Here is a 24,108-nt window from a genome sequence, read left to right as displayed (position 1 = left end):
GCTTAGCAGTAGCCTTCATTCTATGTATATGCCTGCTTATTAGGGCTTTCACACACACCCCAAGCGGCATTTTTACAAAGTCAGCTTATTGCCCCCAACAATCTGGGTCCTCATTTTACCTACCTCGGAAGGATGGAAGGCTGAGTCAACCTTGAGCCTGGTGGGACTCGAACCTGCACTAATTGCAGGCAGCTGGTGTTACTTAAGGAGGCATTAGTCCACTGCTCCACCAAGGCTCTTTTGGCACTTGTAAATAAACATGTTGGACATAGACTTAAGCTGACCTTAGGAATTATGCCATATCAAAAATAGTGTGTGTGTGTGAGGGGGGGCGGTTTCCACGAGCATCATTAAATTCTTTAACAAACAGCAAATCCATGGCAGGCTATGTTCTCCCGTTTGTAGCCAGAAATAAAGGAAAAGTCTGCATCTCCTCTCCCTCAGAGACAGGCAACTTCCATTCTTCTCCATGGTTTCATTTTCTGCACGTAATTAGATGCAGTGCAAAACATCCGTGCTTAATCTGCTGCCTTCAGAGCTGCTGAAGTAGCTTACGGTAAATGATTTCTTTATGGCTGTGTTTAATTATAGGAAATGTATTTGAGAGCACTTTTCTTTTTTTGTGTGAATTTCAATATTTATATTTTTACTAGGCCCGATTAATTAAGTTTCTGTAAGACGTGATGTCGAATTTCTTGGAAGTATTTTTGGAAGAAATTGCTGAAATGGAAAGGCAAGATGGATTAGTTGATTAGCGATCAGTTGTCTTTCCAACATTTTTAATAAATGCTTCTTTGGAATGAGGTCAGGTTTTAATTAAGCACTCTAATGCAATTCTCTGTGAAAGACATTTGAACTAACATCTCACTTATATGGTGACATTCAGCTCGACGTATGCAGCTAAGTCCATGGGAAAGCAACGTTGTTAGCAGGCTTCTGACACCAACTCATTCATTCTTGGCCAGGAGTAAAAGTGTAGCAACTTTATCTGGAGATGCAGGTAAAATTAAAACATCAATGAATTCTCTTCTGAGTTATATCCTTTTAAAAATATGCCACCTTTTAAATTTTGCTTTTGGAAAATGTTGGGCTGGTTTAGCTGTTGTCTGAATCTTGACTGAAGGAGTAATCTGCATTCTGCAATCTTTTCTCTCTTTCCATTTTTCAAGCTTTTCTTGCTTTTCTCTGTAAATTTCTAATAACTGAGTAGAAAATTATCTAATTTCAAGAGCAAAGAGTGTCTGCCTTCATTAATAAGCTCCCCATCATGTTTTAGAGAAATTTTGTAACCATATCTGTCCTACTTAAATAATAAATTGACCATTCTATGAAAATGGTTTGAGATAGAATTAGGTATTAACATCTAAAATTACTGAGTCAGTAAAACAGAACTTTCAGTAAATCAAAATTCCTTCATATGGTTCCCAACATGTTACCTGTTACTTCGTAGTCAGATTCTGATATAAATATGCCTCAATTTCTCATATATGTAATTTAACAAAGAAGAAGCACCCTGTTCATATGAATTTGTAGCTCAGACAGATTTGACGAAAGTTACATTTTTATATAAATTGAATGAATAAAATTAATATTGTCTTAATGGTACTTTAGGAAATGAGTACTTTCATAACTTAAGCAACAGAGTTAAAGTAGGACATCCCATTTGCTTTCAGATTAATTTTTCATATAAAAGGAGAATTAGATTAGACTTAATTGAATCTTATTGACCCTGCTAGGTTTTGGATGGCATAAGTGGAGACATAAATATATTTTATCCTGCAATTTTGGGAATAAGTATCCTTGTGGGATTTATTCTTAGGTAGACCTTTGTACTCACTGGAGAAGAGCCTAATGCTGGGAAAGGTTGAGGGCAATAGAAGAAGGGGACGACAGAGAATGAGGTGGCTGGATGGAGTCACTGAAGCAGTAGGCGTGAGCTTAAATGGACTCCAGAAGATGGTAGAGGACAGAAAGGCCTGGAGGAATGTTGTCCATAGGGTTGCGATGAGTCAGACACGACTTCGCAACTAACAACAACAACAACAACAGACCTTTGTACAATTGTGTATTTTGGTAGACCATATTTCTACCTAAATAGGAAGAAATGTAATTCCAGATCTCTTAATTTGTGGATAATCCCAGGATAGCTCTAAGCATTTTGCTTTTTCTCTGCCTATATATTAATACTTTCCTTCCTTCGTTTCTTCTTTTCCTATCTCTGGTTCCTGCTGCGGTTCCTGCTCCTGTCTCTTGTGTTTCCTTCTATGTGTTTGGTTAAATATATACATGGGAAAAAATAAATACCCTAGTTATCCCCATTTGTCCTCGTTCAGCATCTTGCAGCCCAATCAGCCCTCTCTCCTTCAAGGCCACAAGTTGCCATAGTCCAGCAGACCGAGCAAAACTGTTTGGCACAGCCCCTGAGGTTAGACGGCGAAGGACTGCCCATTCAGCTGGGGTAAGTTCCCAAATTGGGAATAAGCTTGCACCTTTGATGAAATCATAATACTCAACACTCAATATCTTGGTTCTTTTCCTTATCATAGGAAAGTAGTTAACATAGAGAAAAAAATATGGATATGGAGTCATACTATTTACATATTAAGATTTGTCAGTGGTGGGATTCAGATACCTGAACAACCAGTTCTCTGTGTGGATGCTGCTTCCTGATGCCGCTTCCGTTCTGGGCCTGGGCCTCCAAGGCTTAGAACGAACTTCCAGAAGTGTCATCCACGCATTTCCGGTGGGCCGTTCTAGGCCTGGGAGGCCTGCCCCAGGCCTCTGAGGCTCAGAACAGGCTTTTGGAAGTGGCACCCACACACTTTGGGTGGTCTCTTCTGGGCATTGCGAAAAAGGGCTAGGGCTTCAGCCGATTCGTCGAAGTCAACAAAAACCTACCTACCGGTTCTCCTGAACCAGTGCGAACCAGCTGAATCCCACCACTGAGATTTGTGCATTAAGACTACTATACTGATTCAGGTTTATTAGCAGATTTTTTGTGATCAAAAAGGACTTTTCACCTAATAGACTGCCTACTGTCTGTGAAACTTTCATGAGCATGGGAACATAGGTTAGTAGTTCCTTAGTTTTACATTTTGAATTAACAGCTTTGTGTTTAAAAATGAACAAAAAGAATAGGAAGACATTTCCAGATACACATTTTATATAACTGATAGACCTTTGAGGGAGGGTCATAGAGCATTGCAGGTTATATGCTTTGAACACAGAAGTGCTCAGACAAATATCATCATCATCCGTAAAAGGATTATGCTTGAAATCAAGAGAGCTACTAAGTGGTGTCCATGAAATGGTGGTCAAAAAATGTAAGATGACAGTTGCAAAAATGCGACTGGGACATAGAGTCAAATATGACAAGTAGTGTTGCCTATATGGATAACCTCCTCTAGATGCTGCTGGAGCTAGGTTGAGTAGGATAAGGCACTTCCTCTGGTTTTAACTTTGACCTTTTTTAATGTGCTATAAACTGTAGAGTAAGGAAAATTGTGTTGATAGAGATTTGCAAGATCCTTTAGTAAGGCGATGAGGAGTGCAAAATGTGTTTCATATAGTGCTCATAATGTCTCAGGCAGGGACTCCCTAATTCACTGCCTGCCTAATTCAGGAGGCAGGAGGTATAGCATAATCAGACTTGCAAGATTCTATTATAGCTAATGTCAATTAAAGTAGTTTCTTCCCCATCTACTTCATTTCTTGGTACAGACTACCTGGTGGGGTTGATATAAGCTGAAATCAAAAAGGATCATTGACTTTCTTGGAAACTGTAAACATGTTTACAGGACCAGGTTAAATAAATAACAAATCAGAAACACATTTCAATGAACTCAAAAGCAATGTGTTTGGAACTGATGTATTGAATTGCCTGAATTCTTCCATTATGGTTTGTGAAATGTAGCTTTTCACTTAGTGTCTGTGAGGATAACTCACAGTTAAGCAAACCATTACCAGATGGTGCCAAGACATTGTTTATACAATTAGCCACCATCTCTGCATTCGTGGATAGTGCTAGGCCATAAATAATGATTCATGAACCATAACGGTAGGAATGACAAATCAAATTGTAAACGAACAAAAACGGAATGGCTTAAAATAATGTTTCAATCCAGATAATCAGAAGATATGGCATTCTATCCTTACAAAATGCAAATTAAAACAAAAACAATAATTACATATCATGAGCCCAATCTTTTATCCACTTTTGAAACTGAAGAATAATTAACATTTGTACAGTAGTAATTTGTAATACCAAATCTTTTATTTCTTGGTGCATTTGATAAGGGGGCTTTGTTTCTGTGGCTATGCAAAATGCCTCATTTGTCCTGTTTGTTCAATATTAGAGTAGCAGGAAAGGAAAGGAAAGGGGACTCTCATCAATTAATATTTCATCTGGTAAAAAGAGAACTCGTTCACCATCTGCCTTCAGAAATAAACCAGCTGCTTGGTAAGTAACTTAATATTAGCCTGTATTTCATCTTAGTTATATTTGCATCTTGTATAGTTGCTGTAAGAATTAGTTGGTATATAAACATGGGGCGGGGAAACAGTTGGGCTATCAAGAAGATACATATATTAAAGCATCACCCTTATTCTGATTTTTTTCCAGACTTGATGGATAGTCAGAGGGTTCCCCAATCTGGTAATACCCCGTTGGGAATGATGATGTCTGTAGGCAGGTACACGTAGTGATTACCAAATCAGGGGAAACTACCTTGGTCCAAATTGTGCCATCGAATATTTCTAGAAATTCTGTCTGCCAACAGACATATTCATAGGGGCATATATACAGTAGAAGTTCTTTTCTCTAAGAAGAGTGTTATGTGATTCCCCTTTCTAGACTCTGCAACCATTCATAACTAACTCTCATTAGTAAAGCAATAGGTATCTTAAAGAAATGGAGGTAGTGACAGATTTTATTTTCCTGGGCTCCAAGATCACCGCAGATGGGGACTGTAGCCAAGAAATAAAAAGACGCTTGCTCCTAGGGAGGAAAGCCATGGCAAATCTAGACAGCACACTAAAAAGCAGAGACATCACTGTCAACAAAAGTGCATATAGTCAAGGCTATGGTCTTCCCAGTTGCAGTGTATGGCAGTGAAAGCTGGACCATAAAAAAGGCTGAGCGCCAAAGAATTGAGGCCTTTGAACTATGGTGCTGGAGAAGACTCCTGCGAGTCCCTTGGACTGCAAGGCGATCAAACCGGTCAGTCCTAGAGGAGATCAACCCTGACTGCTCTTTAGAAGGCCAGATCCTGAAGCTAAACTCAAATACTTTGGCCACCTAATGAGAAGGAAGGACTCACTGGAGAAGAGCCTAATGCTGGGAAAGATTGAGGGCAATAGAAGAAGGGGACGACAGAGAATGAGGTGGCTGGATGGAGTCACTGAAGCAGTAGGCGTGAGCTTAAATGGACTCCAGAAGATGGTAGAGGACAGAAAGGCCTGGAGGAACGTTGTCCATAGGGTCGCAATGGGTCGGACACGACTTCGCAGCTAACAACAAAATCTTAAAGACCCCTTCGTTACTTAAATAGCCATTCTCATCTAAGCCCCTCAAAATTATCTCAAAGTATGTAGATTAGCTATTTCACTCAGTTTTTGTGCAGACATAGCAATAACCTCTTTTTTTCCCTTTACAGTCTTTGCAAGATAAAGATGTTGAATAGAGGTCTTACAGGCAAAGCAGGCAATGATAATAAAAAAAAATAGGAAACTCCTACCTTTTCTCTTCCAGTAGCCATTGTAATATCACAAATTGTTTTGAAAGTACCTCACCTTCAAAAGAGGGTTACGCTGAGGTGAGGCAAGGCTTCTGCTTCTCAAAAAAAAAAAAGAAAGAAAGCCCTGGCAAAGTCATTTTGGGATTATGAAGATGGTACCACGTTGCTGATTTGTAGTTTTGAAGCAGAACCTTGTTCTTTTTGCGAAAAAGAGGCAGATAAATTTTAATAAATCTTCAGCAAAGTGTACTAAGCTGTGCCTCACTGAAGCATAACATCCTCTTTCTGTGGTCCTCTTTATATAATATAAATCAGGGGTCTTCAAACTCGGCCCTTTTATGACTCATGGACTTCAACTCCCAGAATTCCTCAGCCAGCATGCCTGGCTGAGAAATTCTGGGAGTTGAAGTCCATGAGTCATAAAAGGGCCGAGTTTGAAGACCTCTGATATAAATGGTGATTCTCAGGTAGTTTCTTTTCCCCCCTCTCCCTCTCAGAGCTACTTCAGAAAGGCAGGGGAGAATGGAGGGGAGATGGGAACGTGTTTAAAAGCGATACAGTGGAGCAACAAAAACTCCAGTTTTTGATTACTCTCCCTCTGCGGTTCAAATAGGCATGCTTCCAGATCAATGCCTGCTCTGCCAGGAACACCCAGAAAGATCATTTTGCTACCCGGATCATCCAAAACACCTTCCATTCAAGCTCGCCCTCCTTCCCCTGGCAACATGCGTCCACTAAAAAATGAGAAAAAGGAAACACTGCAGGAATCCGAGAAGGTAGCTGAACAAAAGTCTAAAAAAACAGCTTCAAGTCCCAGACTAGCTACAAGTGAAGAGCCTTGTAAACCAGAGTCTACTCAAAGTAAGGATCGGGTTGTCAGCCTCCCAAAATGTTCCTTATCCAATTAAGTGCTCTGCTCCCTTTTCCTGATGTAGCTTTTGGATATTGTTTTGAACCAGTGTGGATAAATGTAACAGCTTTATTTCCAATGGTTTAGGTTGGGAAGCTAAGCAGGGTTGGTTATTAGTTAAATAGCAAAGCAGAGAAACTACCAGGATTACAGGCTAGAATGGACCTAGATGTCTGCGTGAAATCACTGGGACTATTTGTTTAAAAATTAACTATATGCTATTTGTTTCGTTTTTAAACCCAAGTGGAATATAGTTTAAATGACTGAACTGAAATACTCGTCATAATATTCACAGACTCTACGTGTTCTAACTAGTGATTATTTCAGATTTTAAGATCTCCTTAAGCAATAATTCATGAGTGTCTCTCTCTTGTTAATGGCCATTCTGACTTAATGATGCTACATCCTCCTCACTCAGTCAGGCCCCACAGGAATGCACAACCTGTCTATCACCAAAGTTACCTGTGGTCTCACTAAAGTACTGGGTACCAAAACTCTCCCAGAATTACTGAGAAATTGCAGTTTTAAATGCACATGGGGTTATTAAAACATAGAAAGTAATTACAGTAATACATCAACGATTAGTGTTAGTGAGGATGAAAAGATTAAACCCTAAGCCAGTGGTGGCGAACCTTTATTTATTGCTGGGTGCCAGGTGGGTGTGGCCCACTGGGTGGGTGTGGCTGTGGTGGTCATGGAAGATTGGGTGGGTGTGGCCAAGGTGGGTGTGGTCAGTTCAATGTTGCTTGTGGGGAGGGATACCTGTGGGGGATGGGCAGGGTTCGGGGAGCTCCAGGAGGTCTCTAGCAGGTGGGGCGGTAGGCAGGAGACTCATCCTGTGGGGTGAGGCGAGGCAGGGTGAGGATTGCATCGCCATGGGGCAAGGCAAGGGCTGAGGCAGCTGTTGCCTGACACCATCAGCCCCCACACACAGAGGCCAGCGAGTGCATGGAGGCCAACAGTGTCCGTCAGTAGCCACAGCCTGCCGGCCCCTTGACAGGCACACTCGGGCTCCACAGCCCATCGCCAGCAGTTCAAAGAAGCCACCTCTGAGATGGGTCCGGGGTACCTCGAGGACCACCTGCTGCCGGCGTCAACTTCCCTCCGCCCTGTGCGTTCCCACAGAGAGGGCCTCCTCAGGGTGCCTCCGGTCAGGGAATGTCGACTGGTGGCCCCCAGGGGGAGGGCCTTCTCTGTGGGCGCTCCGGCTCTTTGGAACCAACTGCCAGTTGAGCTCCGGATGGCATCGGACCTTCGCTCCTTCCAGCGCGGTCTGAAGACCCACTTATTTGAACTAGCTGGTCTGGCCTGATGGGGGACGTTAGGGTTTTTTAATGGGTTTCTTATATTTATATTGTTATTGTATTTTTAACTGGGCACTTGTTTAATTCCCTTTTAATTTTTGTATTTGCTATTTATATATATGCCCTGTTCACCGCCCTGAGTCCTTCGGGAGAAGGGCGGTATACAAATTTAATAAAAGTAAAAGTAAAGGATGGTCACCCAACAGCTGAGGAGGTGATGCAGTGGGTCGTGCCTGGGAAAAGGAGAGCATGCGAGGCCAGGAGGGATGGGATGAGGGGGAGGGAAACCAGCCGTGCCGGGATGCATTCAGCCACGTGGGACCTCGGTGAATTAGCAGGCGGCTGGTTGAAGAGGGACAGTTGCCACCTCCAGGGCATGGTGCAGGTGCCCACAGAGAGGGCTCTGAGTGCCGCCTATGGAACCCGTGCCATAGGTTTGCCACCACTGCCCTAGGCCCCTGAAGTATGGAATACCTTAGGGTGCGGGTCTCTTGCTGCTCTTCTGTAATAAGTGCATTGGGTGAAGTCATTCAATAGCGCAGAATGCAATGTTATCAGTGTGCTGATGATACCCAGGTATATATTTCTACCATTGGCCAGCTAGGAGTGGACCTAGTGCCTGGGCAGGAACCAATTCTGACTCAGTCCTAGCAAGACAGAGTGGCATTGTGTTGTCTTTGCTCAGTGAGATAGCACTCCCCTGAACAAAGATTATATGGAATTCAGGACTCTTCCTAGGCTCGTGGTTCCTACTAAACCATGAATGTGTGCTCTTGCCGGGGTGGGCTGGTGGGTAGCGGGTGGTTATTATTTTATTACTTTTATTACTTTTATTTTTATTTCTTTTATATTGTGCTTTGATATCTTGTAAGTTGCCTTGAGTCGCCCTGTGAGAGTAGGCAGCAATATAAATTTTCCCAAAAAATAAATAAAAGGAGCCATGGCTAGTGTGCCTTTGTACAGACTCATTGTTGTACAGACACCTGTTGTTGCCAATCATTCACGCTTTGGTCACTTTGGATTACAGCAATGTGCTGTACATCGGTCTTCCCTTGAAGACCATCCAGAAGTTGCAACTGGCCCAGAATGCAGCAAAGTGCATAGTTCTGAGCATCTGGTGGTTGCCCATATTATATTGCTGCTGCACTGGCTTCTTTTTGGGTGCAATTCAAAGTGTTGTTTATCACTTTACAGTCCTGAATGGCACAGGGTCAGGTTCTTTAAGGGACTGCCTCTTCCTGTGGATGTCTTATTTGTCTCACTAGAGCAGACATGTCAAACTTGCGACGTCACGTGATGTCGCATGACATATCAGGAATGTTTTGCCATTGCTGGCAGTGGGGTGGGCGTGGCTTCCGTGTGATGCATCCAGCCCATGGGCCGCCAGATTGACACTCCTGCACTAGAGGGTGCATTCACTCCAGTTCTTCTCTTAAATGTCATCTGATAGGATCTAGGAAGCTCACTTTGCCCCTGCCCTGTGTAACAACTTCCTGTAAGGTCTGGCAGGGTCCTACCCCCCCCCTACTTTTCAGGAAGGCCTTGGAAAGTTGGCTCTTCCACCAACCATTTGAACCTTTTACTCCTATTTTTATGAGCCACTCAGATTTATTGTATATAGAATGGGTTGTCATACAGTATATATTGCATAAATAAATACAACATAAACATTTTATTATTATTATTATTATTATTATTATTATTATTATTATTATTATTATTATTATTATTATTATTATTTTAACATTAAATTTTATTAGTGGTAATTTTTGGCCCAGGTCTTTTACATTTGTTTGCTCTGAACCCATCCACTACTCAGCCTCAACCAGTAAATGGTATCTTCATATTTTATAGTTTTCCTTTTCCAAATGTTGTACATGCCTTTTTTTTTAAAAAAAAAAAAGAAAGAAAAAGAAAAAGATCCCGACTCTGTTGGTATCAACCCGACTCTTCTTCCCTTATTGCTTTAGGTCCTGTTCCAGTTCTGCCCTCTGTTCCTTCAGCAGCTTCACCATCACCCATCAGTAGCAAATTTTCAGCGGGGACAACAGATCCAGAAGAAGCAACCCGGTTGCTTAGTGAAAAAAGGCGACTCGCCCGGGAGCAACGAGAACGGGAGGAGGAGCGAAAAAGGCAGCAGGAAGAGACTGAAAGGTGATCAACTCACAGTTGCCCGAATGGAGAAAATGCACTTTTGGATATCTTCTTTGAACAGGCCGTGGGCCTAGATTACAAAACGAAGCATTTGTATAAAGCTTATATTCTATTCATCTCCATGATTTAGCACAGACATGTCAAACACAAGGCCCGGGGGCCGGATCCGGCCCGTGAAGTGGTTTCATATGGCCCATGAAGTCATCCTGGAAACAGTGAGGGAACGGCCCCCACTGCCTTGGCCCTGGCCCAGAGACCCTCCTCCTGCCAGAGACCCTCAGATCTGTCCCACTCCTATCCAGGCCCCCATAGGCACCCTTGATGCCAACGATGTAGAGCTGGCCACGCCCACCCAGTAGGCCATACGCACTCTAGCCACGCCCACCCTGGCCACACCCACCCGGCCCCTGAGGGCAACCGCAATGCTGATGCGGCCCTCGATGAAATTGAGTTTGACACCCCTGATTTAGCAGAAGCAGGCTGTTAAAGATAGCTCTCTCTGGAGTAGTGTCCACCCAACAACCTAAGCCAGACTAAATAACCAATGCCATATAAGCAGGACTGTTTTTATAGCTGTAACAGCTACAGTAATAGATTCGTGTAAGTCTGAATGTGCTTCCCCCTTCCTTTCTTCCTTAATCTTCACATGAAATAGGGAGGAACGTGTCCAAGATGTTTTCTCAAATTATTTTCTTGACCTGAGCTCAAGAAAATAATTTGAAAAATTATTTGACCGTTGCCTTGCTAGTGGCTCTTCCTCCTGTCTTTCTAAGCCATCCCTTCGGCTCTTTACAAATAGAGATTATACTGTTTAGTATAATGTGGTAATTTATATATACTGTGCTGATTGTATAGATTTTATGCAATCTAGATTCTATAGGCTTAATGTGATAAACAGTATAGATGATACAGGTTAACTTAGAGCCAGATGAGTGTGATGATTAAGGTATTGGCCTAGAAACTAGGAAGCGGTGAGTTTAATCCTGTCTTAGGCATGAAAGCCGACAGGGTATTTTTGGACCAGTCACTCTCTCTCAGCTTAACCCACCTCATAGAGAACTTGAAAGAGAAAGGAGTATTAAGTACATATGCTGTCTTGAATTACTTATAAAGTAATAAAGGTGAATAAAAATCAAATAAGTGAATGGACAGTATGATCCAGATGTTCAAAAGGACAGCATCATTTCTCAACCTTTGATTGTCCAATTGTATTGAAGTCAACACCCATCATTTCAGCCATCGGCCATGTTGGCTTTGGAGATAGATGTTGTATTTCAAAAACTTGGAGGGTCCTAGTGTTAAAAAAAACACTCTAGTGCCTCTTAGGTAGTTCTTACTTCAACAAATGCATGGATTTTGGATTCTCATAAACCCTTGCACCAGTATCTCCAGGTTTGTGCCACTTGCATTCTGAATTGATGTAGTAATGTTAGGAATATGAACTCTCTTACTCACATTCTCCACATAAATGGCATCTTTCTGTCTTGAGAGAGAAAAGTAAAACCAATAGCTCAGGATCCACCTTTTGTTCAAGAGCTTAAAGTGGAGTACTTAAGTATCTTTCCTATTTTTTTTCCCCAGCACAGCCACCCTGTGAGGAAAGTTGGGTGGCTCCAAGTCAGCCAATGGGTTTCTATGTTTGAAGGAAGGCTAGAATATGGCTCTTCCTGCTTATAGCCAAATCCCTTAATCCTTGTACTACAGTGGATCTTGTTAGACCTGCTCAACACAGTCTTAGATATCCTTCCACAGGAATACTGTAATTTGGTTTCTGGCACCAACCAAGATTTCAAACTTCTCATGGTTCTATTTAAGGAGATTTTCCCAATTAATCCAAGTATAACTTTCAGTTTACCTCACATAAAGTGAGAAGAGGAAGCATTTCCTCCTTTTTCCATTCCATTCTGTATCATTTATTCATTATGGAGGCAAGGATAGTCTGACATGCTAAAACAGATGCTTTGTTTTTTTATTATTATTATTGTTGTTGTTGTTGTTATTATTATTATTATTATTATTATTATTATTATTATTATTATTATTATTATTATTGCCAGTTTTACCCACCCATGCATTTGTCTAATGCACCATTTTTTCCATTAGACAAAAGAAGGAGGCCTTGGCGCAAAAGATAGCTGAGGAAAGAGCGCGCCGAGAGGAGGAAGCTCAGAAGCAGGAGGCAGAAAGGAAGCAAAAAGAAGCAGAACAGGAACAGGAGGAGGAGGAGCTACGTCGCTTGGCTGAAGAAAAGGAGGAGAAAGAAAGGAGAGAAATGGAACTCCTTCAGAAGCAGGTATGTAAACATCGCTGGGTTTTCAGATTGTATCTTGTACAAATAATACTCCCATATTACACCCCTCCTGCGTGAGCTGCATTGGTTACCGGTTGTCCTCCGGATGAGATTTAAGGTGCTGGTACTTACCTTTAAAGCCTTACATGGCCTAGGCCAGGGATATTTGCAGGAACATCTGCTGCCGGGAACGACTTCCCATCGTCCAGTGCGCTCACACAGGGAGGGCCTCCTCAGGGTGCCGTCGGCTAGACAATGTCGGCTGGCGGCTCCCAGGGGGAGGGCCTTCTCTGTGGGAGCGCCTGCCCTGTGGAACCAACTTCCCCTTGAGCTCCGGATGGCCCCGGAACTCCGGTCCTTTCGCCGCAGCCTTAAAACATTCCTTTTCCATCAGGCTGACCTGGACTGACGACAGAGATTTTTAAAATGTTTTTAATCTTATTATTGGGGCTGTTAGTTTAATCCTTTTTAACTTTTGTATTATTGTATTTTTTTATTGTTGTTAGCCGCCCTGAGTCCTTTGGGAGATAGGGTGGCATATAAGTCCCAAAAATAAATGAATGAATGAATAATGAATGAATGAATGAATGAATGAATGAATGAATGAATGGCTCATTGTTCTGTGGATTTGCATGAAGGAAAGCAAGGAGATGCAAACAGTGGCATCTCTGGACAGGGAAGGAGTTAAAAAAGTTTAGATGGCAGCCATGACTCCATGTTTGAAGCCCCCTCAATCCCATATATGTGTTGAAAGCTGAGGAACTTTGCAGTCCTGCAAATACCATCTTGATAATGCTGGACCAAAAGCATCTTTTTTTAAAAAAAAAAAGAGTTTTCCATGGAATTCAGTGCTGCTGTTCTCAGTGGCGTAGCGTGGGTTGTCAGCACCCGGGGCAAGGCAAGTAATTTGCGCCCCCTTCTCCGCACCGCACCGCACGCCTGGCACCCCCCCTCCACAGTGGGCGGCGACCCGGCGGCTCGGATCGGATTCGCACAGCCAGCACTGCAGTGAGAGAGAGTGAGTGAGCCAGGCAGGGGCAGAGAGCTGCGAGTGCGAGCGCGCCCCCCCGATGTTGCGCCCGGTGCGGCCGGCCCCCCCTGCACCCCCCACGCTACGCCACTGGCTGTTCTGCTTATTCTAATACAGCTGATCCCTATTTAAAGCATGGAAGCATCCATTTGCAACTCCATAACCAATTCTGTTTTTTTCTTGGGACTGTGTGACATTTCAGAAGGGCAGTCGTCAGGCTTAGACCAAAAACAATGTAAAACAGAGTTCAGTTCTTTATTCCCTTACACAAAATAGATAGAATCTCACCAGACTAAAACCTTATTTATTTACTTACTTACTTACTTACTTACTTAAATTTATATGCCGCCCTTCTCCCTAAGGACTCAGGGTGGCTCACAACAATAAAAATTAAAAAGAAAAAACATAGAATGAAAATTTAAAAAGAATTAAACTAGTAAATACAATGATAACATGACAATTTAAAACCCAGTAAAACCTAATTAAAATACGTAGTCAGTCCAGACCCGCTTGTTGAAACAACCAAGTCTTCAGGTCACGGCAGAAGGGCCGTCCGCAGCTCCGGGGGTAGTTCATTCCAGAGGGTTGGTGCACCCACAGAGAAGGCTCTCCCCCTGGGGGCCGCCAGACGGCATTGCCTGGCAGACAGCACCCTGAGGAGGCCGACTTTGTGGGAGCGAACCAGGCGATGGGAGATTGACAGTGGTAGCAGGTGGTCTCACAACAGGCATATCCTGAAAGGTTCTAGGGAGAGGCTATCCTAACTCTCTTCCTCTGTCTCCTATCCAGCTCTGGACTGGGCTGCCTCTTGTCTGCCCCGCCCACAGGGGTGTTTCCTGGGAAACTGCCACTTCAATGTATCACTTCCCCCTCCGTGGGCACCATCCCTCAAGCTATCACTGGAATTGATCAGCTACTTTAAGGAATAGTAACAGGGTCTATGCAAGCCACTCCTCCACTGATACTCCAAAGGATCTTTTTGCCTTTATGATCAATATGTCTTTGTATACAAAATATGTATGACTGTGGGTTTTGTATATTGGTATATTTTCTCTGGAAAGACTCCCGGCAGTTTTAAAAAGTTATACAGTATTTCCTTCCTTCTGTCCATATATTTAGGACCTATTCTTTCTGAAGTCAAATGCACTTTTTGATCGAATTTGTATGCTGTTTTTCAGTGCAAATGACATTCATGAAATTCCCTCCCCTCCCCGGAAGTTTTTTTTTTAGAAGATTTTTATTAGGATTGCAAAGCATTAATTTTCCTCTTCATGCTTCTTCTGATCTTGTTAATTATGAACCTTGCCAGCTGCTGTTATACTTTGCATTTGAATGCATCCTGCAGGTTAGATACAGAAATGCCATTAATATTTGTGATTTGGGCCTTAAACATATGATTCATACTTTCCTAATATATCATGCAAAATAGAAAAGGGAGCACTTAATTTTTACCTTACATAAAATCATGAACAGTAACAGATTATGTGCAATCTGAAAAGCTAATGATTGTTGAAGTAATCAAGAAATACTGGTATTCTAATTTTATGAAGTGAAGGTACATAAGTACACAGTTTTTAATTTAGAATCCCATCAACTTTTTAAAATGTGTTTGCACTACAGAGAAGTAATTAAATTGTAGATTCATTTGCAATTATAAGAGAAGCTGCTCTTCTTTTGCCACTATGTTGGGTCTATGCAGCCTCTTAGCCTGTCCTTCTAGGATAACAGCAATTGAAAGCAAAAGTGAAAGTAACTAAATAAAATATATTGATTACCATATTATCATAAATGCCCATATTTTCCTTTTTGGTGCCATAATTTAGAAGGAAAAGGAGACTCGGTTACGAGAAGACCAGATCCGACTGGAACGTGAAAAGCATTTCCAAAAAGAAGAACAAGAACGCTTAGAAAGAAAGAAGGTAATAGAAATAAGTTTTTGCAGACAACCGCATGTGCATTTTCATATGGCAAGTGACCCGCCCACTTATGTGCACTAAAATGGATTCACAAGCCCTTTGGAAGCATTCTCTTCCATGGAATTGAAATCACAATTACATTTGCTGTTTATAATGCCACTTTTGGATTTATGTTAAGTGTTTGTTAAGTATTTGGAATACCTTGCTAGGCCCCAAACATGGGACAAATCTTATTTCCTGTTTCGGCCTAACCCAAGGCCATCCACAGGCAGTAGTCACAACAGTGACAGCTCATATTTGTGTAAATTTTTTGGATTGCTAACAAAGAATTAAAGGGAGACTGATATGCATTTCAAACTTATTTGTTCTCATCAGTCTGAGATTCGAACCTGGGCCGATTGCACCTTAGACAATTGTTCTAACCTTTAGGCCACTGGCTCTTTCTCGCTTTGTTAGCTGAGAAGCAAGGGCGATATGTGTTAAGTGTTTATTATAGCAAGGTATTCCAAATACTTAACAAACAGTAGCAATCCAAAAATTTCAGCGAGTTCACACCACTTTGGCAGAACCGGTAGCTGATGTTTGGTTGCCCAGGCCCATAATGGACTTCCGGAAGCAGCATCCACACAGAGAGACGGTTGTTCACATATTTGAATCCCACCACTGATCATAGGCAAACTTCCATTGCCTCTTCTTTCTTTTGGCTCCAGTCTCACATGTTTGGGAATAAAAAGTGTTTACTTAAAGTGGAGAAGACAATAGTGGATTGGAGGAGGGAGGGAACAAATGTAAGTTGATCTGATTTCTGAAAAAGGCGGGGGTTGCAGAAGGCTTATGAAGAGGATGTTTGTTCATTTGCTCACTGACTACCTATGCTGCTATTGTTGATGCTTCCTCCTCCAGCTGATTCCAAGGAGGGTGAGTAGCTCATTTTGTAAAAATTTGTTGCAGGCCACCACCTTTTCCAACAGTTGGTGGAGGAAGCAGTGGCAGTGGTGAAGTAACTGCAGCATATATTGGAGACAAAATTGGTATTGCACATAGTGTGTTCCTAGTTAATATATCTGAATCTGCTCTCCAGTGAAAACATCTTAGAAAGGCCTGTTAAGACTTACCTCTTTATCTGAAGTTAAGGGAACATGGAAAACATGATAGTTCTTCCTTATAGCAGCTCCCACACTTTGGAACTCTTTAGCACCAAAGGTTTATAAAGCTTCCTCCCTCAAGTCATCTAGAAGATAATTGAAAGTTTGATTTTTCCAGGTTTAATTAACTAACAGTTGTCAGCATCCATCTTGGGGGATTTTTCATATCCTTACCATATTATAACCTACCCAGAGTTTTTTTTCCATTGGGGTGGCCCATAAATTGTAAAATAAATTAATAAATATTATGAACTATAGATAAATCTGGAAGATGTTCATTATAAGTATTCTTTTTCTTCATTATGTAGCGTCTTGAGGAAATTATGAAAAGAACTAGGCGATCAGAACCTGCAGAGAAGGCATGTATGGAACTTTCAGAAATATATTTCTATAATTTTGTTCTCCTAGAATAGATGTTTACATGAAATCTTATTTATTTTATAGAAATCAGATGACCAACAGAATGGAGTGATAGCAAAAGAAATAGGTATGACTTTTGATGTGCGTTTAGTTTAACATTGAAACTTACTCAGAGCATGGATAAGAAAGAAGTACCGTAATAAATCATTTAAACATTAATAGCCTGGTTGTATTCAATGAAAAGTCAGTGATTTGACATTTAAATCCTTGTAATGGCATATTATTCCATTATGAGTATAATTATATACAAAATGGAACATATTAGAGCTGTGATTAATTTTTCAGTGATAAATTAATCGTTCTAGATCATTAGTTAGGTTGCTTTTCATCATTAAGACAAAATGCTCAGTGACATATAATTTTCTAATCTAGATTACACAGTTTTGTTTATAATTGGACTACTGAAATAAAATCCTTAGTTCCTTTTTATTAAACAATGTCAGCTCACTATTTACCTGGTATGATTTCTGAGCAAACAAGGTGTAAAAGGAAGTATTTTATAAAAGGCTATTATAAAATGAACTTGTTATGAGTTGGGTATTGCATTTTTCATTAATACTAAAAGGGAATCGATTTTTCAGAATTCAGGTTGGACCAGATCTCTCTAATTTCTCTTCGCTCTTGCCTTAGGATCATTCTTTATTAAGAAATAGGCATAGGAAGTTAATCAAATGATTAATCTAGCTGGTTCACTATTACTTCTGCCCAGGATCCCTTCCTATTTCTTTCTCCCCAACAGTACTGAACACTCTATTTAGGATAGCATGCAACTGCTCTCCAAAAGACCACTTCTCAGAAGGGAAAGGATGATTTGTACTTCTGATGACCACTTATTGCTAACCACCTATATAGGGGAGGGGACAGAGAGGAGAGGAGAGTTTTGAAAGTCCGTGTTTCTCTATGGAATCTTACGTTCTCCTTTCTGTTACATTAAATAAATACGGTTTTACAGACCAGTTTGTTTTCCTTCTAGCAGTGAGCCCTACACCTCCGTTAAGCCCTGTAATGGGTTCTCAGGTTCAGTGTATGGCAGAAACTCCACGCAATGGGGAAATGGTAGTTCGTACACCTGTGCTCATTTCTCACCAGTCCAGAGTAAATTTAGACAGGTAAGAAACGTGATCTTTTTTTTCCCCTTCTGTTCAATTGTATCCAGTTCTCAGAACCTTCCTGGAATATTCCCTGCAGTTTTTCTTAGCCAGGATTTTCAGAAGTGGCTTGCCAGAGAAAGTGACTGGCCCAAAATGACCCAGCTGGCTTTGTGCCTAAGGCAGGAGTAGATCTATCTAAATAGATTAGAAACCTATCTCCTGGTTTCTAGCCTCGATCCTTAATCGCTACCCAAACATGACCCTAGTGCGGAGCAAAAATTCACGGGTGTGTTTTAGAAGTCTCTTCTTCTTGAGATAAACTTATATTTTAAAAAAGGTAAAGGTTCCCCCGCACATGCGTGCTAGTCATTTCCGACTCTAGGGGCCGGTGCTCATCTCCGTTTCAAAGCTGAAGAGCCAGTGTTTGTCCCAGGACGTCTCCATGGTCATGTGGCTGGCATGACTAGATGCCAGAGGCGCACGGAACGCTGTTACCTTCCCACCGTAGTGGTCCCTATTTTTCTACTTGCATTTTTACATGCTTTTGAACTGCTAGGTAGGCAGAAGCTGGGACGAGTAACAGGCGCTCACTCTGTTATATTACATTTATTTATTTCCCTTATCTGTAGATGTTTATTGTTTCAGCCATGTATTATTTCTCACAAAATATCCAGGGAAACATTTAGTGTCAAAATGTTTTACTGTATCGTACATATTGTTTTTCAGTAAGCCTCCAAAATAAGCAAATAAATCATTTAAAAACATTGATATTTGGGAACTAAGATCATATTATTTAAAAATTGACAAGAAATAAAGCCCTTATTCATCTGTATTATTGGGGGGAAAGGTGTCCCAGGTGGCCGAATGGTTGCATAGATTTGATATCTGCTTTTCAATATAGAGAAAATATTGTTTTTCACATGAGACTTGGTATCGCCTCAGTGTTTTAACAACCTTTATAGCATCATGAAATTTAAAAAGGGGAAATTCTTTATATATCTAAACCTTTCTTGTGTTTCTTGATAAGTTTGTCAACCCAACCCACTTGGCAGAGAAAAATAGGAGGAAGAGGTATTATATTTGTTCACCATCTTGATTTACTATTATAAAATAATAAAGGTAGGATTAAAAAAATCAAAGAAATAAATAAAGATTCTGTCACAATTTTATTAGGCAGCATATCGGGAAATTTTTCAGAAGAGGACTTAAAGATGTGGAAGAAGGCACCAACTTCAACCTACAGCATAACTTACTCTTTAGGTTTTCTATTTGTTGCATTTTTTACTATTTTTGAAAATAGTTTTGCAATATTTGCATTCAGAATTATACAGTTTTTCTTGGCATTTAGTACAGTAATTCAAGAATAATTTTTATATTGACTAAATAATACCAGGTTTGTTTGATAATCCAAACATGCTATTCAAAGTTAAATCTAATAACCATCAGGAGCAACAATATAAAGATCCAATTATTTAATTTTATTATGTTATTTATGAGTGTGAAGAAAAGTCTACCTCCTGCCAAAGTTTGGTTGGTGTGTCAATTGAATTAAGAACACCTCCTGTTAGTATTTAATCCATATGGATAGTGCTATTTCCATCAGTAAAATGCAAGATGAAGTTGAATACAGATGGTGTTTCGAAAACATTACTTAAATTTGCCTGCATCATGAGCTAAATGTATCTGGTACAGGAAACTAAGTCTACAATAAATACAGATACAATTTAAAAAGCATTGGATTAAAATAGTCATATATTTTCCTATAAACATCTGGTTTGTTATCAGTAAATTATGTTACCTGTCAATGTATTTCAGTAATCTTAACCCACGAAAACATCTAAATGAAAATGGAGTATCTACTCAGGATGAAAACTTTGAAGAGCTCATCAGTTTACCAATGGGAAAAAAACCTCCCAGATTAGATGCCATGAGTCCTGAAGAGAAAGATAGCTCTGACATTCCTTTGACTCCCATCTTGGCCTTTGAAGAGAATGGGGCACGCGGGTCATTGCCTCAGGTAGACAATGTTCAAACGCCTCAGACAGCAGGTAATGTTTGCTGTAATCCTTCTAACTTGCACACCCTGGAATGAATCTAGCAAATGCCTCATTTGAGTATATTAAGAGCAATGAATAAAGGGTTATAAAATCTGCAGTAAACATATTAATCCTGGTTCTTAGATCAACCTGCATCTGGAATGGAAGACAGAAGCTTGATTATGAATTGCACTTGGCTTGTAGGAGAGGGCATAGATCTGAATTTCAAACAAATTACTTATTTAAAAAAATGTTTCAATTATAAAATTTATTTCTGATACAAAAGCAAGTTTCTTAAAGGATAAATAGACTTTTAATAAAAGTAGGAAAAAGCAAGGCTTCTGTAACACATATATAAAAATAGTGATTTCGACATGTGCAGAGTTTTCTTCATTATAAGTTAAGGTGAAAATTTTCAGGTTCAGAACTCTAGGTAACAGGAAGTTTGTTCAGTTTATGTGGGGTTACCATAGAATGGAACTATTTCTACATTTAATAATTGGTGTATGGATCTTGAATTATTGTGGTGGTGCAGCGGTTAGAATGCAGTACTGCCGGCTAACTCACTGCTCACTTCAGAAGTTCGATCTTGTCCAACTCAAGGTTGACTCAGCCTTCCATCCTTCCGAGGTTGGTAAAAATGAGGACCCAGATTGTTGGGGGCAATATGCCGACTCTAAACTGCTTAGAGAGGGCTGTAAAGCAATGTGAAGCGTTATATAAGTCTAAGTGCCATTGCTGTTGTCCCACGAAAGGAAGCCACTCTGATCCAATGGTGGCGTTACCAGCAAAAGGACAGAATGAGTAATGTTTTTTACCAATTTCCCCTTCTCCCTGCAGGCCTAGCACAACCTCCTACACTGTTTTAGTTGCTGTTTTAACTCTGTCAGCAGGTGTTCAGAACGTATAGGAGAGCTTCAGAGGGAACAGGAATTGGCAGATATTATTTCTCCTGTTCCACTCATGAGACCTTTTTACATGCAGTTCCAGTCATTGGAACTAATAAGATCCAAGTCATCTCCCATCATAATGATCATCATCCATGACAGGACTGTTTATACTTTTGGATAGGAACTGTTGCTAATGTTTTCTTTATTGGCTTTCCTTTGCAGAAGTTGTCTGACATCTCTTCGTGAATCATCAAAGGCGAAGAAAAAGCCTCTGAAGCCAATGGGATTCCTTCCATGCTATGAAGGAGTGTTATATTTTTGTCACTCTTGAATTTTCTAAAGATTTCTTGGATGCTTTCTTTTTTTTTAAAGACAACAGGTAGTAAAAGCAGCAGAAGAATATATTGGAAATAGATTTGGATTGCCTTTCTATCAATAGAGCTCACTACTAGGGGAGAATTGTGTCTTCTGTTTCAAAAATTGCTTCACATAGCATAATTGATATTTTCAGCCTTCTTGAAGAAAAAGGGTAACTAGATTAAAAATAACAGGATGATTTAGATAATGAGCCTGTTGGTTTTGTCTTGTTTTGAGGATGGGTAGTTTTAAAAGGCACACTGTAAAATCAGCAGAGAATCTTACATTTTACTGATTCAATACTTGAAAAGTAAACACCTCACTGCTCTACAGGGAGGGGCCACAGGGGTGTGTTTTTTGTTTAAACCTGTTGGTTTAGATATTATTGCAGAGAACTATTAATTATGGGGGCAAAATATAGGCTTCTGTATCAGGTTCTTGTAAATGTAATTCCTAAATGGACATTATGTATATTCAGCCATCACTATGCTTCTCTCACATTTTCTTTTACAAATAAAATAACATGACAGGTTTTCAAATGTGAAAAGAAAAATTGAAAGCATTATTTTTTCATAGGTTGAAATGAAAAAAAAAAGCCTATTGTATCTTAGATAATGTATTTATTAATTTTGTTGAGTACAAAATAAACAATAAAAAATGTGGCTATACGTAACATTGCAAGTTTGGCTTTCCTTATCTAGTTAGCAGATAGTTCAGCAAATTAAACAAAGCTTTCTGGCTTAATGTTATTCTTTGAACTCAATGAGCTTTTTCCAGACTTGGAATATGAAGATGAAGTTAATGTACCCATAATGTTCTCCATATCGTATAGGCTGAACAGGAAATGTTACTGACATCTTGTTCTGATGTCTAGAGGCCGTTAAGAGTTGGAACAGTTTTGGCTGAATCCTAGCAAGACCAAATGGTGTTGGGTTCAGAAGCCCCCCCTGACACCTGGATATTCCATCTTTGATTCTAAAGCACTAAGACCTGGTCTGTTTGATAGCATAGTGTTGCAGAATGGTGATTACATGAAATAGATGATATTCAATTATTTGGGAAGTTCAGGTATTTCCTAATGAGGGAGCTAAAAGTTGTTCTTCCTGCAGTCTAATGGGAGGAACAGATTCAACAATCCTTGATGAACACAGCCTATTCCTAGAAGAAATGCTGCATATGGATCAGATGATCATTTTTCATTTTAGGAGCTCTTCTGATTCTTCTGTGTTCTGCGACATTATTCTGCTCTAAAATATTAGTTATTTATAAGAGTTTGTGTTGCGTCCAATAAACAAGATTTTAATAATTTAAAAATCCAATTTAATAAGTGGTAAAACACATATGGACATTTCTACCTATAAACTGTCCGGAGGAAAATATGTTTTGTTTCTTGTGAAAAATGCATTTCACTGCCGTTGTATGTCCTGCAGATCAGTCTTCAATATGCAAAGGCCCAAAAACAAAAGCGCAAAAGGTTATTGGAGATCACACTTATGTGTACACTTTCATTTTTACTAAGTTTGCAGACAACTGCAGTCACTCAAAACTAGATTAGATGCAAACTTTGGGCATGGCTTCCAGACATTTGATTTTAGTAGCACAAAGAAAGCAGTAATCTTCTATGTAAGGCAATTATTCAGCTTTTTTTTTCAATAGAATACAATAATCAGTTTAATTCAGACATGTCCAAAGCTCTTGAGCATATGCACAAAGGTATAGGAACAGGTTCTGAATAGGTTTCTTTGGGCAACTAGGTACCGTATATCCCTCTTTGGTAGATAGCCCCATGTCCTCCAGAAGATCTTTCTACTTACTTTCTACTTTAATACAAATATGCAAATACGCACTTAGAAACCTTTGGATTCAATCACCTGTCTCCAATTGATGGAATCACCTGCCCGTTCCACATGTTCTAATATGATGGGAATGCTCCAGCTCCCTTCCCTGAAGTTGTATCAATTAATGACGTCAGGAGGAGATGACTCATTCATGCCTATACAGACATACAGCAAGTAGCATCTTAAAATAGTCACAACAACACAAACATTTTACATAAATATATTTTTTAGAAATGCCCATTTTAATAAAAACTTCACAAATTTGTCTTGAAAACCTACATGTACATAATTATTTGCTAACGGGGATTTTTTTTCCATTTCAAAGCTGTTCAGTTTATTAAAATAAGAATATTGCCAAAGTTAATTCCAAGGCAAGATTAATAATCCAAATCTGCAGAGATCTGCAGATTACAAATCAGCAAGAACGGTACAAAATTGCATCATCTGTATAACAGAACTTGATTGTTTAGATTGTTCCATTTGTCTCGCATCTGTATAGTAAAACTATCTTTTAGACTGGTCCATGAATGCATCAAAATAATGAACAGTTACACTCTGTGTGAATCAGCCATCTTAGATAGGACAACAATGGCAAATTTTTGAAGTAATCACAAACCCAATCATTTTCAATGGAGTCTGTTTACATGCCTCTTGATGGGTGAAAAATGTTCCTTTAATTTCTACCCAAATAACGGACATCATAATTTCTGTATGTAGCTGTTTTGGATTTATCCAAGGCTGATCCGTTAAACCTAAAATGCCAGTATCTTAGCTCAGCTGCCCATTCAGAGGCTAATGGTCTCCATCTTGGCTAACGATGTGTAGGCTGGAAGAGTCTCTCATGCCTCCATATGTCCAATAGCAATACTGAGAAGTTATTGCATAATTTCAGTCTGTTGACAGATTTCATCAAGGTGCTTCTTCAGTTCACTGTTACTGAATGCTACCAAAAAGTCTGGATCTTAATATAAGACAGAAGGTATTCAGGTATT

General features: G+C 40.1%; 2 protein-coding genes across 10 annotated transcripts in view; one reads left to right on the top strand and one right to left on the bottom strand.

Moving 5' to 3' along the window:
* Positions 1–23,975, top strand: part of MAP7 (microtubule associated protein 7) — a 110,544-nt gene extending 86,569 nt beyond the window's left edge. For 2 of the 6 annotated variants that reach the window (XM_083368312.1, XM_083368309.1), the window contains exons 8-19: positions 887–1,000; positions 2,310–2,458; positions 4,356–4,459; positions 6,349–6,596; positions 9,920–10,103; positions 12,207–12,396; positions 15,247–15,342; positions 16,793–16,843; positions 16,929–16,971; positions 17,878–18,013; positions 19,811–20,043; positions 21,144–23,975. In XM_083368312.1, the coding sequence (XP_083224438.1) occupies positions 887–1,000; positions 2,310–2,458; positions 4,356–4,459; positions 6,349–6,596; positions 9,920–10,103; positions 12,207–12,396; positions 15,247–15,342; positions 16,793–16,843; positions 16,929–16,971; positions 17,878–18,013; positions 19,811–20,043; positions 21,144–21,154 (1,559 nt within the window). In that variant the 3' untranslated portion in view covers positions 21,155–23,975. The remainder of the gene's footprint in view (positions 1–886; positions 1,001–2,309; positions 2,459–4,355; positions 4,460–6,348; positions 6,597–9,919; positions 10,104–12,206; positions 12,397–15,246; positions 15,343–16,792; positions 16,844–16,928; positions 16,972–17,877; positions 18,014–19,810; positions 20,044–21,143) is intronic. The other 4 variants (XM_083368310.1, XM_083368311.1, XM_083368313.1 and 1 more) reach the window with 4 other exon arrangements.
* Positions 23,864–24,108, bottom strand: part of LOC310643814 (uncharacterized protein) — a 26,131-nt gene continuing 25,886 nt past the window's right edge. For all 4 annotated transcript variants that reach the window (XM_083368401.1, XM_083368402.1, XM_083368404.1 and 1 more), the window contains one exon: positions 23,864–24,077. In XM_083368401.1, coding sequence (XP_083224527.1) covers positions 23,992–24,077 — 86 coding nt within the window. In that variant the 3' untranslated portion in view covers positions 23,864–23,991. The remainder of the gene's footprint in view (positions 24,078–24,108) is intronic.

This window comes from Vipera ursinii (assembly GCF_947247035.1).
Source record: "Vipera ursinii genome assembly, chromosome: 1".
Classification (NCBI taxonomy): domain Eukaryota; kingdom Metazoa; phylum Chordata; class Lepidosauria; order Squamata; family Viperidae; genus Vipera; species Vipera ursinii.
The sequence above is the reverse complement of the archived record's forward strand: the minus strand, read 5'-3'. Positions and strand labels throughout refer to the sequence as shown.